At 44.0% G+C, this 17,084-nt stretch overlaps 1 protein-coding gene across 1 annotated transcript in view; it reads left to right on the top strand.

Moving 5' to 3' along the window:
- The first annotated feature begins 3,524 nt into the window (after window positions 1–3,524).
- SLC4A8 (solute carrier family 4 member 8) overlaps window positions 3,525–17,084 on the top strand; it is an 80,162-nt gene continuing 66,602 nt past the window's right edge. Inside the window, exon 1 of the mRNA XM_040488086.1 lies at window positions 3,525–3,692. Within this exon, the coding sequence (XP_040344020.1) occupies window positions 3,648–3,692 (45 nt within the window). The 5' untranslated portion in view covers window positions 3,525–3,647. The remainder of the gene's footprint in view (window positions 3,693–17,084) is intronic.

Genomic DNA, 17,084 nt, shown 5'->3' with positions numbered 1-17,084 from the left:
TCAGAGGCAGGTTCTGTGGCCTAATTCCTTTTGTAATTTGCACAATAGACCAGAAGATGGGGCTCTTGACCTTGGAGTCAAGGGCCAGAGGCTCTGACTTTTTCCACATTTGAACTGCAAGAAAATAGACCCACCAGAGCTCCCAGGAATGGTCTACCTCCTTAGGCCTCTCCCTACTCTACCCACTCATGCCCACTCCCATGGCTGGGAGCCGTATTTCTGGGGAGTGGGCAATCTGGGGGCACATCTTCCCTTTGAACACCGTTCTTGGCCCCTCCTCAATTACCATGTTGCCAGAGTCCTTCCATCTGACCTCCTGCCCCAGGTTTTCCCCTGCAACCCACCTTGCCCCTGCGGCGGATCCCAGCCGCGTTGCGTAGTGGCCAAGAACTCCAGAGTCAGACAGGCTCATCCCTGACTCACGTCCTCAGAGGAGCTCACCCTACCCCCCCTTGCCAATTACCATCTATCACATAGCCTTGCTATTGAGTTCCTAGCAGCCCTCATGATCTGTGATTACTGTTTGTTTACTTGCTTACTGTCTCCCCACTAGATCCTAAGGTTCAAGAGGGCATGACCCTGTTTTCTTATTCTTTCTCTGCCGTGTAACACAGGCCTGAATATACAGGTTCTCGGTAAATGTATTTTGAATTAATAAATGACCAAAGCCCAGCTTCACACCTGCCCGACCTTAAGAAAGCTGCTGAACTTCTCTAAGCCCCAGTTTTCTTACCGGTGAAATGGAGAAATAATGGAGATATTGTAACTATTACATAACACGATGCATGTATACCACAAAGCCTGGGGCCTGGTACACGGAAGCACTTTCCAAAACCTTAGCAGTGTCTTAGTTGCTATCATATGAGAAAAATAAAGTCTGAATTAATTAGCTAGTTCTCCATAATTTGGCCATAGGTTTTATTTATTATTATTATTATTTATTTATTTATTTTTAACCACAATTGGTACTTCACTACTACTCTTCTCTATAACTTTATGCTTTGGCTCAAATCATGGCTACTCTGAATGGGCCACGTACATTTCTGTTATTAAGCCTTTGCCCAGTAGCTAAGATGCTTGCTCTCCTTACTTGGCTCAATTATTTGCAGATTTAGCTGTAACCCATGTCCTCTGTGTCATGTTCCTGAAGTGTCCCAAGTCATAAAGATCATTTTCTTTTCTTTTTTATTAAAAAAAAATTTTTTTTAACGTTTATTTATTTTTGAGACAGAGACAGCATGAACGGGGGAGGGTCAGAGAGAGGGAGACACAGAATCTGAAACAGGCTCTAAGCTCTGAGCAGTCAGCACAGAGCCTGACGCGGGGCTTGAACTCACGGACCGTGAGATCACGACCTGAGCCGAAGTCGGCCGCTTAACCGACTGAGCCACCCAGGCGCCCCGATCATTTTCTTTTCTGACTGTTTATTACCTTTGTTGTCGACATTACTCCTATCACTCTTATTTTTGTGAAAAATTTTTTAACATTTATTTATTTTTGAGAGACAGAGAAAGACAGAGCGTGAGCAGGGGAGGGGCAGAGAGAGAGGGAGACACAGAATCCGAAACAGGCTCCAGGCTCCCAGCTGCCAGCACGGAGCCCAATCTCACAAACTTTGAGATCATGACCTGAGCTGAAGTCAGTTGCTGAACTGACTGAATCACCCAGGCGCCTCACTCCTATCACTCTTATTTTATGTCTTATCTTGTCGTTATGTTCACATGTCTTCTGTTTCCCTGGTTAGATTGTAAGTCTTTTGGAGATAGTATTATATTTTAAATTTGTCTGCATCTTTGGTGCCATTTGGGCTTGTAAATAGCAGGCATTCAAAATATTTTCAATTGAATTAAAAGCACGTATATTTGTTAACTACTTTCTGTATGTCTAGCCTTCTTTGAGACTCCGTGGAGTATAGCAGGACATAAAAATAATTACTATCTTCAAAATACTTACAATATTATTGTAAGTTAAAGTCAACATATACTAAAGTACTTAACTGGGGGCACCTGGGTGGCTCGGTTGGTTAAGTGTGCAACTTCGGCTCAGGTCATGATCTCACGGTTGGTGGGTTCGAGCCCCGCAACAGGCTCTGTACTGACAGCTCAGAGCCTGGAGCCGGCTTCAGATTCTGTGTCTCCCCTCTCTCTGTGCCCCTCCCTCACTCACACTCTGTCTCTGTCTCTGTCTCTCAAAAATAGATTAGAAAATAAAGTACTTAACTAACCACAGCATGGTAACTGATAGAAGAAATGTATGGAATGCTATGAGGATTCACAGAAGGGAGAGATGACATCTCTAAGAAGTGTTGGAGAGAGTGGGATAAAGAAAGGTTTCTTGGAAGAGGTGGCCTTTGAGATTGACTTTGAAGGATGCTTAAGATTTTGATGGGCAAAAATGGGCGGGGCGGGGGGGGGTGAATTCCAAATTCAAGACAGGATTAGTGAAGAGATAGAGACTGTGGCAATGAATGCTAAGGCTCAGAAACAGGACCAGGGGCTTATACAGGAGATCAGAAATATGGTTCTGCCCCAGGGACACTGAAGCACAACCTCGTTTCAAATTTTAGGGCCAATGCAAGGTGTGGTATGCAGGGGTTGAAACTTTAACGTGGACCCGACTATGTTCTCCAGATGGAGTTTCTTTCGGGGCTAAGGATTATTTGCAACCTTTTTTCCTCCTCTCTGATAATATGGATTCACCTACAGTCTGATGTTATAGTGCGTGTAAAGCAGAGACTCCTTTCCTCCTCTTGGGGACAGAGGGTTGGTCGGATTATAGCCAGCCTCTTTTCTTTCAAGCCCAAATCAAATTGAATGCATTACTTACGGTTTTCTAACCTTGCCTTAGATCAGTAGTTCTGTTGTTAAATCATAATTTGTCTTACATCATTGCTCGGAAAAGTTGGAAGCGTTTTTGTGGGATTATTTCAACCATCAGCCTGAGCTCAACTCTGTGCTTTTTTCCTTGCCAACCTAAGACCCACGGAGAAGACCTAGGTCGTACGGAGTCTGTGGAGGGGGGTCGGATCACTGCCTGCCCGCTTCTCTTTAATGCTCTTTCGTCTATCTGGCCACTAGTTCAGAGATTGACAAGTAATTTGAGAAGGGCCTTTCCCCTCATCGTCAGTTACTTCCTTCTTCAATTCCAAGGGATGCTTCCCCAGAATTTAAGAACCCTTACCTATGGAATAACATCAGAATTAGACAGAAACTTTCTCCGTTTTCAAGGGTCAGGTGCAGCCGCAAACAGAAGCATGAGATTTTCGATTTCTAGCAAGCGGTTGGAAGGACCTTTAAGCCCAGAGGCCCCTGAAGGGAGGGAGGCGGTTTCCAAGGCAACCGGGCCGGGAGCGGTAGCCTCCCCGGGCTCCCTCCCTCCTCCTCCTCCTCCTCCTCGCGGTAGCCCAGGGTACCGCCGGACAGCGTCCTCCCGTGCTCCGCGCGCTGATTGGCCGCACAGGCCGCACGCTGATTGGCTGCGGCGAGGCCTCGCGGGCCGGTGGCAATGGAGGCGGCGGCGGTTGATGGTTGACCGTTGGCTCCGGGGTAGGGGTCGCCGCTCGGGCGATCGGCTCAGAGCCGAGCGGAGCGCGCGGGCTGCTGACGCTCGGCCTGGAGCCCGCGGGCGAGACCTAGCTGGGTTCCGCCATGCCGGCCGGGAGTAACGAGCCGGACGGCGTCCTCAGCTATCAGGTAGGGCCCCGCCTCCCGCCCCTCCCCGGGGCTCAGCCTCCTCATCCTCTGCCCACCCTCCTGCCTCTGCCCCCGAGCCGGGCTCCGCAGGCCACTCCCTGAGGGCGAGGGGAGGCCGGCCCGGGACACCAGGGGGCGCTCCGGGCGTTTGGGGATCGGGCCGGGGCTGCGAGAGGGTGACCTTGGGCCGAACCTGGGAGCCGGCGGATCACTGCCGCATCCCTTGCGAGGCCGGCAGAGGAACCCTGACGGCGGCGGGCGGTGACCTCTGTTCTCCTCGGGTACTCCCTCTTGGAGAGAGGCTGGCTTCTGGCCTGGCGGTGTCCTGTTGGCACGTGGGAGAAAGGGTGGCCAGGGACCTCGCTCCGGTGGGGCAGGTCTCCTCTTTGTGTTGTTTCTGGAGACTTCTGGTTCCTCAGCGGCTCAGAGAAAGAGCTGGAAAGGCTGGAGGCTGGGGCCAGACCCCGTTAGTGTGGCCAGCTTTATGAGTCTCGCCATCCCATTGGGCAGACAGCTGACAACTTCTGGCAAGGGAAGGGGGAATGGGCTGGGGAAGTGTTGAGAGGTCAGGAACAGGTGTTTATTTAAGGGAATGAGGAAACCAGGCTTAAGTAAGCCACAGCTCAACTGTTGGGGTGGCAAATGTAAGGAAAATCATCGGGCTAGGTGTCAGAGACTGCAGGCTCAAATCCTATATCTGCCTTGCGCTGGCTTTGTGACCTTGAGTAAGTCACTTGCCTCCTTGAACCTCAGTATCTCCATCTAGTAAAATGCGAATGAGAATACCTGCTTTGCTTTCACTGTGTCGTTTTGAGGACTGAATGAGGTGCTATTTGTCAAATGTCTATTGTGTGACAACCAGTAAGAGAGTGGTAGCTCACTGAATTCTCACTCCCCCCTTTCCTGTACCGTCAGGTGGTTGTTACTGCTCTGGAAAGAGAGATTGAAGGGGGGGGGGCAAGTCTGAAGTGGGGGGCTGTGGCGATGATGGATGGGCCTTCTTAGGAAGGATGGTAAGTCTTGGAAACAAGTGCCATGTTGATGTCAGGGATGGTTTCTGTAAGGAGGCAGGGAAACATTCTGAGTTTGTACCAAAATAGGCATCAGGCATGGACTCTCCTCTTCTTCCTGGTACTAGTTTGCCTCTAGACGATCCATGATTCCCTCTTGGCTTGCTCCATCAAAAAAGGAACCACATCTAAGATTTTGGAAAATCCTTCCATATCTGATCCCCCTAAGGCCTAAAAGCGTACTCAATCTATGTGGTGGGGATACAGTGATGAGCAAAACTATGCAATGTTCTTGTCCCCTTGGAGCTTCCTGTCTTGGAGGGTGGAGAGAAATAACCATGTTTAAATCAAATAACCACACAAGTGTATTATTATGAACTGTGATGAGTGTTTTCAAAGACAGAGAGGCAGTCTCTCAGTCTTTCCAGCCTTGGTCTCAGACGAGAGAAGATTTTGCTAAGGAAGAAAATTAGAGATGTAAAGAGTAAGTATCAACCGAGGGAAGAGGGAGATCAAAGGACCTTGGAGACAAAGAGAATAGCAGAAAGGGAACACATCTAGTTAGAGGGCCTGAAAGAAGGTCAGCGTGGCTGGAGCCACAGAGCAATGAGGGGAATGGTGTGGGATATACTCTGGGGTCAAAACACAGAGCCATTATAGCGCGTCCTGAGAAAGTTGGTATTTATTTAAGCAGCGAGGGGAAGCCACTGAAGGGGTTTAAGCAGGGAGGGGATGGAGAAAGCGAGAGCGAGAGCGAGAGCGAGAGAGAAAGAACGCTGGAGCAAGTGCATAGAGTGAGTGGGGAGGGGTGAGAGAGCAAGCGCCCAATGAAATCATGATCAGATTTTCCTGTTGAAAGATTTCTCTGGCTGCAGTGGGGAGAATAGAATAGGCTGGAAAGAGTGTGAGGAGACAGTGTGCTTAACATGCAGAATGTGTACCAGTCGTATTGTCGAGATCATAATAACCCATGAGCTTCTGTTAGTGCTTTGTGAAATTGATAATTCCTGAGTGCTTCTGGGGTCGCACAGAAAACAATTATCTCCTTTACATCTAGTTCATGTAACTTTCATGATCAGTGGGGTGAGGAGACAAAAAGGAATAGGGTAGGAACAGTAGGACCTCATGAAGGCTGGGTCAGGTGATGGGCAAATGGATACTTGAGATATAGGGAGGAAAAGAAAGGAGGACAGGAGGGGGAAAGGAAGTAGGGGTGATTTGGGGGACAAAAAAGTCAACCGATTGAAAATTGCCAATGAAGCCTCCTATGTGCCAACTAGCCTGTGGGGGGTGGGGTGGGCGGAATGGACCTTGCAAAGAGAGGGATTGTGCAACTTGCTGTAAAGAGATTCTAGGCATCACATCTAAATATCACAAGTCTAGGCTGTTTTTTTCTGGTTTGGACTCTTGCACTAGCCTCCTACACTTCCCTCTGCTTTCTCTCTTGCCCTTCTATAGTCCACTTTCCACATGGCAGCCAGAGAGAGAGCTTTCAAAAACACAAACCCATGCCTGATCCCATCTTGAAACCCTTCAGTGGCTCCCCAGTGCATTTTAGAGTAAAATCCAATCTCCTTATCATGGCCTACCAAACTTTAATGTGCTCAGGGACTTGTCCACCCTTTCTGGCTGCCTCTCCCCCATTCTCTCACCATGCACCCCTGCACTGGCTTTCTTTCTGTTTCTTCAATATGGCAAGCTCCTTCATACTTTAGGACTTTTGCTCTTGTTTTCTCTGCCTAGGACATGATTCTATCCAGGGTTTTATGGGACTTAATTCAAATATTACCTCCTCAGAGCGGCTTTCCCTGACCCCCACAGTCACTGTCTTTCATATGATCCTGTTTTATGTTCTTAATAGCACTTATGACTTGTCTGACGTGTTCTTGTTTGATCTCTATATTTTCTTTTTTGGAGAGAAGCTTGACGGGGGCAAGGACTAGGCGGAAAATCTTGCCATATAGCACAGTTCCTGGTATAAGATAGGCGCTCAGTTGCATGAGTGAATGAATGCCTTTCCTGTATCCAAAGTCAATGTGCTTCTCCTTCAGGAGCTCGCGGTCTTGGGGTTAGCACGGAACATCAGGTGCCCATGCTTGCTTACACAAAAGCTGTCCCTTGTGTGCGGCTGTGCCTTTACTCAGGTGTTCCGGCTGGGAAATCCTTCCCCTCCTCTTCACCTAGAATATCCCATTTAGCTTTCAGGGTCTGGCTCTTTATCACTCTCAGAATTCATCACTCAGTCTTCTCTGCTCACAGCACCCACCAAGGGCCATTACTGTCTCCAAAGTATGTGCCTTTAATCACTCTGCATTACTGTAGCTTGGTCTTTGACACCTACACCAATGCCTGGCTTGCAGCGAGCACTTAATAACTGTTTGGGAAGATATATGTGGCAAGGTATATACAAAGGTTACATTGGAGTGGGAAGAGACTGCACTGAGGGAGGCCAGCTAGGAGGCTGTCATTTAGGATGAGTTAATGAAGGCCTGCCTTTCTGAATTTTGATGGGATCTCTGGAGGTGGTTATCGAAATTTTAGGAGTCAGTGAACTCTTAAAGGGGTTAGGTAGTAAGGGAGGAAGAAGGGCAGGGGCGCCTGAGTGGCTCAGTCAGTTGAGCGTCTGACTTCAGCTCAGGTCATGGTCTCACAGTTTGTGAGTTCGAGCCCCGCGTCGGGCTCTGTGCTGACAGCTCGGAGCCCGGAGCCTGCTTCAGATTCTGTGTCTCCTCCTCTCTCTGTGCCTCCCATGCTCATGCTCTATATCTGTCTGTCTCTCAATAATAAATAAACGTTAAAAAAAAAAAAAGAGCAGAAAGCTCTAGGAAGAGCCTCTAGTTTGGACTGGAACTGAGGACATCTTGTATCTTCTGAGTCCTCCTGATCAGCACTTTCAGAACTGCGCAGAAAGGAGTACTGGAGGAGAAGGCTGGAGTGGTTGGAACCATCAGCACTCCAGCCAAGTGGTTCTGGGAACTGCAGGGAGGTTCAGGGACGGTGTAAGTGACAGAGGGGGGAGCAAGTGAGTTTGGGTATTCACCAAGGTTTTTATGTGAATCAGGCCTGCTCAGAATGGAAAGCTTTGCAGAAATCTTCAGCATAGCGAGCCCTGGGAAATGGGTGATGATTGGGAAGGGTGGCCGATGAGAAGACAGTCACATTCCGTACCTTATGGTAGACCTGAAAAAACTCCTCTAAGCCAAGAGTTCGTGACAGAGACTGAATGCTAGCGCCCAATGACTGGCACGTGTCGGAGCCCAGTCAACACCTGCTGATTGTTGTTGAATAAGAACATCAGCCATAGCGGTTTCGCCTCGCACTACATTGCAGTGTACAAATCCGTATGGCCCTGCCCCCTCCCGACAGACGGGAGGTGTTCCTTTCCTAGGAGGGAGTGGGGAAAACCGAACATTCTCTGTACCTGGCTTTCCCAGCTCTGCTGGGGAGCTTCGGTAGGGGAGGGGTGGGCGGTCCTGACAAACAGAGAACTGAGGTAGTCTGGGGGACAATGCAGGCTGCAAATTTACTTCCTTCAAAATTTGTGGATAATTGCCTTAGCTCATAGTTTGCCTTGGCAGGGTAGCCGGGGCTCTCAGTCAAGACTGCCGTAGTAGTTAGTAATCATTAGGACACAGAAAGCAACCGTGTTTATTCTAGATCTGCTGCCAGGTTACGGCAACAAATCTTAGATAATGGGGAGGTTGGTTGTTCCCTGTAAGGTAGTAAGTAATAAGTTTACTCTGGTCTTGGTAGTTAGGGAACCCTAATGTGTGTATTAGTTTCTATTGCTGCCATAGCAAATTACCACAAATTTAGTGGCTTAAAACAACACAAATTGATTATCTTTCAGTTCTCTACTTCACAAGTCCAATGCAGCTCTCACTGGGCTAAAATCGAAATGTTGGCAAGGCTGTGCTTCTTTCTGGAGGCTCTGAAGAGGAATCTGTTTCCTTGATTTCTTCAGCTTTTAAAGGCTACCTTGTTTCCTTGGCTTCGAGTTCCTTTCCTCCACTCCAAGCCGCCAGCATAGGGTGTCTCAAACCCTACTTTTGGTATCACATCTCTTTCTCTGACTCAAGTCTTCTGCTGCCGCCCCCCCCCCCCCCCCCAGCTCTTTAGGGATTCTTGTGATTGCATAGAGCCCACCAGATAATCCAGGATAATCTCTTTATTTTAAGTTCATCTGATTAGCAACATTACTTCCGTCAGTAACCTTAACTGGGGGGCCATTATTCTGCCTACCACAATGTACTAACTAGCAATCTTAATACAGAACAGGAGTTACTCTAGGTGGGGCTCAATAAAAGAATCACTTAGAAACCATAGCTACTTTGAAATTTGAGGCCCTAGCAGGTTGCTGAAGAGTCAGAATAGGAAGCTCATGGGTATTTAGGAGCTCATGGCCACTGAGAGGAGGTCCGCAACAGCTGCACGAGTCCTTGCGGAACCTTTTTTTCTCCCCTCGCTATAGCAGTCTGAATTCAGCGAGGAAGTCAAATTCATGGGCATCTGTGGGCCAGATTCACTGACAGGGTGTCTAAGGGACCAGAATTCCGAGACTTTACTGGCTAAAGAGAAAGGAAAGGAGATGGAGAACTCTTGGAAGTCTGGTCAGTAAAAGGGCAAAGTACAAGTTTGAAGTACAAGGTTTTGGCACACTATGGGTTTAAGATGGCAATAATGCAGATCTTGAACCGTGGACATGAATGCATGATTGGGTGACTTGAGCTCTCTGAAATGACTGGGTTCTTTGCTTTTGGCAATGATAGCGTGTAATGTTAATTGTAAGAATACAGAGAGGCTTGAGTTTGAGTTCCTCCTATCCCACTTCCCTCTTGTGTGATCTTACTTAGCCTTGATTTTAAGACTGTTGTGAGGATTAAGTGGGGTAATATACATATGTAAGGCACAATGCTAGGCGTATAGGAAGTGCTCAATAAATATTTGTTCCTGATACTCACTGTGTCAACTCAATTTGCTGATCAGAAACCCTGGAAGTCACTTCTGTATTTGCTGTTTTAAAAATGGTTAAATGTGTCAGAAGTCAATAACTGCTTGACTCTTTTTTGTTGGGGGTAAGGATGGGAGGGTGGAGGGGTGGAAGGATGTCATACACCATGTCTGAAAACATCGGATCTTTAGGAAAAAAGATGACAGGGGTCTCTGGAAGTGAAAAGTCGGAGACTAACTGCAGGCATGGAAGGGGCAGTTGAGTTGGGCAGGTCCACCACCCCACAGGTCCGGAGTGGCGCTGCAGGGGGCACGAGTCAGAGAGAGGGCTCCAAATGGACTCCACTGCCTGCCACCTTCCCCCTCCCCTGCAGCCTCCGAGGCTGCTTCCAGGAGCTGGAGCCATTATGTAAGACTCAGCCCTGACCCTGCCTTTTAATTTGTCCATTAACTGTAAGTAAGAATCTGGTCTGCTACTCAGGTATAGTTCATTCATTTTTCAAGGCTCATAACAAGATGTGCCTTGAAATTTCAATGTTTTAATGTGTATTTAACCCCCTTAGTTCTTTTTATCTTATCTAGTCCTTGAGGTAGGCACCCAAATCAATTCACATTTACATAGTGGGTCATTGTCAGTGAGCTAGGAGGAAGGACAGAAAAGAGGAGACTTGGAAACATTGCCTTTTCTCTAGTTCACTCTCCTTTCTCCTCCCTTCTTTCCTTTTTCTCCCACACTTATATAACGTGGTTCTCATGATTTTAATCTTTTCTGAGTCACAAGCTTCCCTGAGAATCTGGTGAATGTTATGGACCCTCTTAAGAACAATGTACACTCACACATAATCCTCTGAAGTTCATTCATGGGAACCCTGGAAATCTATGGATAAGAAATCCTCTCTGCCATAAATAATGGTGGTATCAGAGGACATAATAGCCAACTGGGGAGGAATCTGTAACAAGCACAGACCAATGAGACTTGATATTCTTCACTTTTTTTTAATGATTTTAAACAAACTTTGTATACACAGTACTTGAAATTTATGGAACATTTCAAGCAGACAACGAAGTAGAAAGACTTGTAAAAGTGACTTGCTATGTACCCATGACCTGGCTTCAGCAATGAACACACACCTATGTTGTTTCATTATGTCCCCACACACTCTCCAAATCCCAGACATCATATTATTTCATCAGTAAAAACTTCAGTATGGGGCGCGTGGGTGGCTCAGTCGGGTAAGTGTCTGACTCTTGGTTTCGACTCAGGTCATGATCTCATGGTTCATGGGATAGAGCCCTGCAACAGGCTCTGTGCTGACAGCATGGAGCCTGCTTGGGATTCTCTCGCTCCCTCTCTCTCTCTGCCCCTCCCATGTTTGCTCTCTCTCTCTCTCAAAATAAATAAGCTTAAAAAAAACCTTTAGTATGTATCACTAAAGATTAAGGACTTTCTTTTTATGATATCACTACCATGTCACAATATTGTTATTATTTTTTTTAATTAACAGTTAACTCCTTAATACAATCAAATGTCCGTGTAGTTGTTTAAATTTATGAGTGCCAGGGGTGCCTGGGTGGCTCGGTCAGTTAAGCATCTGACTTTGGCTCAGGCATGATCTTGTGGTTCGTGGGTTCGAGCCCTGTGTTGGGCTCTGTGCTGACAGCTCAGAGCCTGGAGCGTGTTTCAGATTCTGTGTCTCCCTCTCTCTCTGTCCCTCCCCCCCACCCCGACACTCTATCTCTGTCTCTCTCTGTCTCTCAAAAATAAATAAACGTTAAAAAATAAAAGATAAAAAAAATTAATTTAGGAGTGCCTTTTAGTTTTTTAAATAGTTGGTTTACTTGAACCAGGATCCAAATGAGGTCCACACATTCACATTCAAGCCTGACATTTCAAATGCTTTGGCTAATGGTGTTTGACAGTGGCTCTGTTTTCTTTGGCAAGACAAAGAAAGTGGATGAACAATTATTCAGTGAATGTAGGCTGTGGTTAACCAATCTAAATTACGGAAACAAGTCGATTTTTCAACCTGAATATTTCAGGTGATTGACCTTGCTCTCCATATTTTGCTTTTATAGTTCTTAGAGTCATAAAATCAATTATGCCACCCTCCCCTCCTTCCTCTAGATTCCTGCTGTGTTCTATGTAATGCCAGGTATCTGTGGATAGTGCTAAGCATTGTTACCAATTGGTCCCTGTCCTTTGGATATTACAAACCTGCGGGGAAGCCAATACGAAAAATTATTCATATATATGAAGTTTTATGAGAAAATATATGATCATATGATAGATAAAGAGTTCAGAAAACTAGTATTTATTCATCACAATTTTAATTTTATTTATTTATATATTTTTTTAACGTTTATTTATTTTTGAGACAGAGAGAGACAGAGCATGAACGGGGGAGGGTCAGAGAGAGGGAGACACAGAATCTGAAACAGACTCCAGGCTTTAAGCTGTCAGCACAGAGCCCGACGCGGGGCTTGAACTCACGCACTGCAAGATCACGACCTGAGCCGAAGTTGGCCGCTCAACCGACTGAGCCACCCAGGCGCCCCTCATCACAATTTTTAGATACTTACCACATACCAGACATTATACTAGCTGCTAGGTACATAGTGGTGGACATAGGGACAGCACCCCCACTTCTGGAACTTACAAGCGTGCAAACTACTTACAGTGGTAAGCTACTGTATTGGGCTCTAAGAATATAAAGATGGCAAATTGTGGCTGGCACCATCAAGAAATCCATGATCTAAAAGGTAAGCTAGGCCAACAGGCACATGAAAAGATGTTCAACGTCGCTCCTTATCAGGGAAATACAAATCAAAACCACACTCCGATAACACCTCACGCCAGTCAGAGTGGCCAAAATGAACAAATCAGGAGACTATAGATGCTGGAGAGGATGTGGAGAAATGGGAACCCTCTTGCACCGTTGGTGGGAATGCAAATTGGTGTAGCCGCTCTGGAAAGCAGTGTGGAGGTTCCTCAGAAAATTAAAAATAGACCTACCCTATGACCCAGCAATAGCACTGCTAGGAATCTATCCAAGGGATACAGGAGTGCTGATGCATAGGGGCACTTGTACCCCAATGTTTATAGCAGCACTCTCAACAATAGCCAAATTATGGAAAGAGCCTAAATGTCCATCAACTGATGAATGGATAAAGAAATTGTGGTTTATATACACAATGGAATACTACGTGGCAATGAGAAAGAATGAAATATGGCCTTTTGTAGCAACGTGGATGGAACTGGAGAGTGTGATGCTAAGTGAAATAAGCTATACAGAGAAAGACAGATACCATATGGTTTCACTCTTATGTGGATCCTAAGCAACTTAACAGAAACCCATGGGGGAAGGGAAGGAAAAAAAAAAAAAAGAGGTTAGAGTGGGAGAGAGCCAAAACATAAGAGACTGTTAAAAACTGAGAACAAACTGAGGGTTGATGGGGGGTGGGAGGGAGGGGAGGGTGGGTGATGGGTATTGAGGAGGGCACCTTTTGGGATGAGCACTGGGTGTTGTATGGAAACCAATTTGACAATAAATTTCATATATTAAAAAAATAAAAAATAAAAAATAAATAAATAAAAGGTAAGCTAGATAAACAAAGGACAAATCTAAAATAAAGGCAAGTTTATCCACCTAAAAGTTATTCCTTAGAAAGATCTTTACATGAGAGTTTTTAGAGCTTAGATAGAAGTGAAACTGACAAGCTTTGGAAAATTGACCCAAAGTGCCTATGGTGGTGGGGAAGACATTGATGTTAAAGATGTATTAGAAGGTTTTTTAATAATTTTAACTAATTATAAAATGTGAAAAATTAATATTTCTAAATTAATATATTATTTTACATATCTGTAATCTTTCAGTTTTATTGAAATATTTAGTATTTAGTAAATATTTATGTATCACTCAAAGATAAGAGTTATTTTTTCAATTAAATTTTCAATTGAAATATTTAGTATTCAGTAAATATTTCTGTATCACTCAAAGATAAGAGTTATTTTTTCAATTAAATTTTTAAAATTATTTTAATTTCCGTACAGTTAGTTTCAGGTGTACAATATAGCAATTTAACACTTCCACAAAAAAAAAAGATAAAAATTCTTTAAAATATAAGCATAGTATCACCTAAAGAAAAAATAGCAATTTCTTTACTATCATAAAAGATCTCGTCAATATTCAAATTGGCAATTGTCTCACAAAAATCATTTAAAAAATAGCTAAAAAATTATTTGTTTGTTTGAATCAGGATTCAAATAAAGTCTGCACATTGAGATTGGTTTTTAAACCAATCTCTTTTAAACTACTGGTTTACTTTCTTTCTCTGTCTCTGTCTTTCTCTTCTGGCAATTGTTTCTTTTAAAAAAGGGGTAGGAGGAGGGAGAGAGAGGATTTGTTCTATAGCTTTATAATTTTGCTGATTGTATTCTCATGCTGGTGTTTTTCCGTGGAACTCTGTTTCACTGTATTTTCAGTAAATTGGTATTTCGATTTAGAGGCTTGATCAGATTCAGGGACAATTTATTTGTTAAGATTACCTAATGGGTGGTGATATAGTCTCCCATTAGGAGGCATATAATATCTGGTTGTCTCTCCTTGTGATGTTAGTGGCTGTTGAAAATCAATGCAATCCATTAGGGATTGAGAAATGGTGATGTCCTAATTCTAACATTCCTTTTTCGTTTATTCTTTTCTATAATAGGAAACTTCTCTCATCTCTTCTATGGTACTACTCTATGGCACAATTTATATAGGAAAGCTAGGATACATTTTTAACAGTTTTGAAAATAATGGGTTGGTTTGTTAGCATTCTTCTCCAATGGTGACAATTAATTTTTATTTTTTATGTATTTTTTAACGTTTATCCATTTTTGAGACAGAGAGAGACAGAGCATGAGCGGGGAACGGTCAAAGAGAGAGGGAGACACAGAATCTGAAGCAGGCTCCAGGCTCTGAGCTGTCAGCACACAGCCTGATGCAGGGCTCGAACCCACGGACTGTGAGATCATGACCTGAGCCAAAGTCTGACGCTCAACCAACTGAGCCACCTGGGTGCCCCACCAATTAATTTTTAAAGTGACATTGTGAACTCATAGATTTTAACATATCTGATCTATTCAATCCGTTGCAGTTACTACTCTTACTGATGCTCAAATTATCCTAAAAGGCAAGGGATCTCTTTAAGTTGACTCCCTAGTGGTCTGTGAGTGCCTTTTAGTAGACAATGGTATTTTAAGAGACCACAGTCTGGGTGCTAAGGATACTCATTGCTACTGGCTGATCATTTTTTCTAGGGCTTTTGAGTGGACGGAGCTAGGAAATGTAAATTTATAAATTTAAAAACATTTAAAGATAAAAATGTATTCTATATTCTTGTTGACCCATCCAATTCAAAATCAGGACTGAATGGTTTTTACTTAACTTCTGTCCTAAGACTGTATTTCCTTTTACCCCTGCTGAGAATGCCAGTTCTCAATGACATTGAGAGTGACAGAACAAGTTGACATGATCACGAATATGTTTATCTCACAATGCACAACAGCCTCAGAGTGATAGCACCAACACTCCCACCAACAGATAACTAAACGGTAGTTTAAGATATTCTTAAACTCTTTTTGTCTTAGGGTATATACCACTGAGGATGTTCAGGCAGCTTATTGTATTTTACAGTTACTTGGAATAATATCTCTTGGAATAGTTATGCCATCAATTTGGCATTTGCTTTCATTTGATTTTTCATTTCTGGGAATTGCTTTTAAAATTTTTAGTTGTTTTAAAATTATGTGAGATATTGGGGCACCTGGGTGGCTCAGTCGGTTGAGTGTCGGACTTTGGCTCAGGTCATGATCTCGTGGTTGGCGAGTTCAAGCCCTGCATCTGGCTTGCTGCTGTCAGCCTGTCAGTGCAGAGCCTGCTTGGGATCTTCTGTCCCCCTCTCTCTGCCCCTCCCCCATGTGCACGCTCCCCAAAAGCAAATATTAAAAAAATAAAATAAAATTATGTAAGATATTTACAAAATAAGGTATTTTCAAAGAAGTCTAATTTTCTGTCCTTTTCTCCTCTAACCTATTCCCTCACTCCTCTATGGGTAACTCTTTAAAAATTTTTTTCATGGTGGGGCAGCTGGGTGGCTCAGTTGGTTATGCATCCAACTTCAGCTCAGGTTATGGACTTATGGGTTCGTGAGTTCAAGCCCCACATCAGATGAGCTTGTGCCCCACTTCAGGATTCTCTCTCTTTTTCCTTTCTCTGCCCCTCATTGGATTCTCTCTCTCTCCCTCTCTCTCTGCCCCTTGCTCACTCATGCTCTCTCTCTCTCTCAAAAAATAAGAAAAGAATAAATAAATAAATAAACAACAGGAATTTATTTCCTAAAATTTTTTTCATGACTTATTCTTCCTTTATAGGTTTTTAAGTATAAGCAGATGCTTATGTTCTAACACCCTTTCTTTTTTTATATATAATTTTTTTAAAGTAAGCTCTATGCCCAATTTGGGGTTTGAACTCACAACGCTGAGATCAAGAATCTCATGCTCCACAGACTGAGCCATCCCAACAACCTTTCTCTGATAAAAGTTAGCAAACAGCAAACAGTTTTCTCTATGTTGCTTTTTAAACTTAATATTATATCTTGGAGACTATTCCATGATAGTAATAATATGAAATTTTAAATGTCTATAAACTAAATTCATAAGTAAAACACTATATAAGTATTGGAAGCAATCCAAGTGTCCATCGATAGATGAATGGATAAAGAAGACATGGTGTATACACACACACACACACACACACACACACACACACTGGAATATTACTTAGTCATAAAAAAGAATGAAATCTTGCTGTTTGCAACAACGTGGATAGATCTAGGAAGTATAGTGCTGAGTGAAATACATCAGTCAGAGAAAAGAATACCATATAATCTCACTATATGTGGAATTTAAGAAACAAATGAATAAACAAAAAACCCAGACTCTCTTTTTTTTTTAAGTTTATTTATTTTGGAGAGAGAGAGGATACAAGTGAGTGAGAGGCTGAGAGAAAGGGAAAGAGAGAATCCTATGAGGCGCAGGTGGGGCGGGGTGGGGGGCAGCAAAAAAAATACATATATATGTAGACATTTGACTTTCATCTACTTCCCTAGAAGTTAGTCTATTCAAGTTGCCCTCAAGAACTTTTTTGAATCTTATCGGGGAAATGGATTGCTTTATATTCAGAGTTGCCTCGTTTGAGGACATAGACGATAGCTTGAAAAAGTGTTAGAACAGTAAGCTGGAAATTTGAGCAGGATCTGGAAGATGATAAGGATTTGATGGAGAGTTGGGGGGCGGGTGGGGGAACGTTAGATGCAGGACATGTGAGCAAAGGCGTGAAAGTGGGAACATGCAGAGTGCCCATGGGATCAGTGAACTTGGCTGGAGCTG

This window comes from Herpailurus yagouaroundi, unplaced genomic scaffold (assembly GCF_014898765.1).
Source record: "Herpailurus yagouaroundi ecotype Mexico unplaced genomic scaffold, PumYag 166, whole genome shotgun sequence".
In the NCBI taxonomy this organism is placed as follows: domain Eukaryota; kingdom Metazoa; phylum Chordata; class Mammalia; order Carnivora; family Felidae; genus Herpailurus; species Herpailurus yagouaroundi.
The sequence above is the reverse complement of the archived record's forward strand: the minus strand, read 5'-3'. Positions and strand labels throughout refer to the sequence as shown.